Source organism: Nicotiana tomentosiformis, chromosome 9, assembly GCF_000390325.3.
Source record: "Nicotiana tomentosiformis chromosome 9, ASM39032v3, whole genome shotgun sequence".
In the NCBI taxonomy this organism is placed as follows: domain Eukaryota; kingdom Viridiplantae; phylum Streptophyta; class Magnoliopsida; order Solanales; family Solanaceae; genus Nicotiana; species Nicotiana tomentosiformis.
Window position 1 is genome coordinate 38,840,404 of NC_090820.1, and position 1,796 is coordinate 38,842,199.

The 1,796-nt window shown below is 36.7% G+C and overlaps 1 protein-coding gene across 1 annotated transcript; it reads left to right on the forward strand.

The window, feature by feature from the left end:
• LOC104105284 (probable aspartic proteinase GIP2) lies at positions 1-1,263 on the forward strand. Its single transcript, XM_009613543.2, has one exon. It carries the CDS (start codon positions 1-3, stop codon positions 1,261-1,263), a length of 1,263 nt encoding a protein of 420 aa, XP_009611838.1.
• The last annotated feature ends 533 nt before the right edge of the window (positions 1,264-1,796 follow it).

A 1,796-nucleotide genomic window follows, 5' to 3' on the forward strand; every position in this document is an offset into this window, starting at 1 on the left:
ATGCCTTCACTTCTTCAAATTTTCCTTCCTTTGTTTCCATTCTTTTTCTTGGTTTCTTTCTCAGTTTCTCACGGACCCTTTTTGCCAAAGGCCATTATTCTTCCTGTAAACAAAGATCTGTCAACTTTTCAGTATGTTACTCAAGTTTACATGGGTGCTCATCTTGTTCCTACCAATTTAGTTGTAGATCTTGGAGGTTCATTTCTCTGGACTAATTGTGGCTTAACTTCTGTATCTTCAAGTCAGAAACTTGTCCCCTGTAATTCACTCAAATGCTCAATGGCTAAACCTAATGGTTGCACTAACAAGATTTGTGGTGTACAATCAGAAAATCCTTTTACAAAAGTGGCTGCAACAGGGGAATTAGCAGAGGACATGTTTGCTGTGGAATTCATAGATGAGTTAAAAACAGGTTCAATTGCTTCAATACATGAATTCTTGTTTTCTTGTGCATCAACTACTTTGTTGCAAGGTCTTGCTAGAGGTGCCAAAGGAATGTTAGGACTTGGAAACTCAAGAATTGCATTGCCATCTAAGTTGTCCGATACATTTGGTTTCCAGAGGAAATTTGCTCTCTGTTTGTCTTCTTCAAATGGTGCTATAATATCTGGTGAAAGTCCTTACTTGTCACTTTTGGGTCATGATGTTTCAAGATCTATGCTTTATACACCTTTGATTTCATCTAAAGATGGTGTTTCAGAAGAGTATTATATCAATGTTAAATCCATCAAAATTAATGGCAAGAAACTGTCGTTAAACACATCTTTGTTTGCAATGGATGAAGGTGTTGGAGGGACAAAGATTAGTACAATTCCCCCTTTTACCACCATGAAAAGCTCAATTTATAAGTCATTTATTGAAGCTTATGAGAAATTTGCTATTTCCATGGAATTGAATAAAGTGGAAGCTATAGCACCATTTGAGCTTTGCTTTAGCACAAAGGGGATAGATGTCACAAAAGTGGGGCCAAATGTGCCAACTACGGATCTTGTGTTGCAAAGTGAAATGGTTAAGTGGAGGATTTATGGGAGAAATTCAATGGTGAAAGTAAGTGATGAAGTGATGTGTTTGGGATTCTTGAATGGAGGGGTGAATCAAAAGGCTTCAATTGTTATAGGGGGTTACCAGTTGGAGGATAATCTTTTGGAGTTTAACTTGGGAACTTCTATGCTTGGATTTACTTCTTCACTTTCAATGGCAGAAACAAGCTGTTCTGACTTTATGTTCCATTCTGTATCAAAAGATTCAGCTTTTGATTCTTGACACCAAATCCTTAACCCAAGATTTTGAATTGTGGATTCCAACTTGTCCAGATACAATTCCCTTTGTATAGTTGTCTAAGAACATGTATTGGCTCCTATACATAATGATGACTTGGCCAATCTTAGGGTGTAACTAGTTTATTGGTGAGGGAGAGATTCTTGGTTTTGGTTATGACTTGAGTGTTTTTTGACTCCCTTTTGAGAAAATTTTGAATGTAATATCTATTTTTCAAGTTCCTGATTAAAGAATGTATTAGTTCTCATCTTCTCTATGTTACTTTGCTTTTAGTTTGTTGTACTGTTCCGTCGTAGTGTAATATTTTGGAAAAGGACAATGGATAAGGACGATCAACAACGCGACCAAAGCAACTGGACTCCATAGTCGGATTAGGCTTTTGCTTCTTGTTAGATTCCAAAAGATTTGGGCTTCTGCCTGATGCTAGCGATGGCGTAGTCCAAATTTTTATGTGAAAATAGCATGACCTAGCGGTTTTTATACTAATAATTGAAAAATAGCTAGTGTTTGTAAAGTTA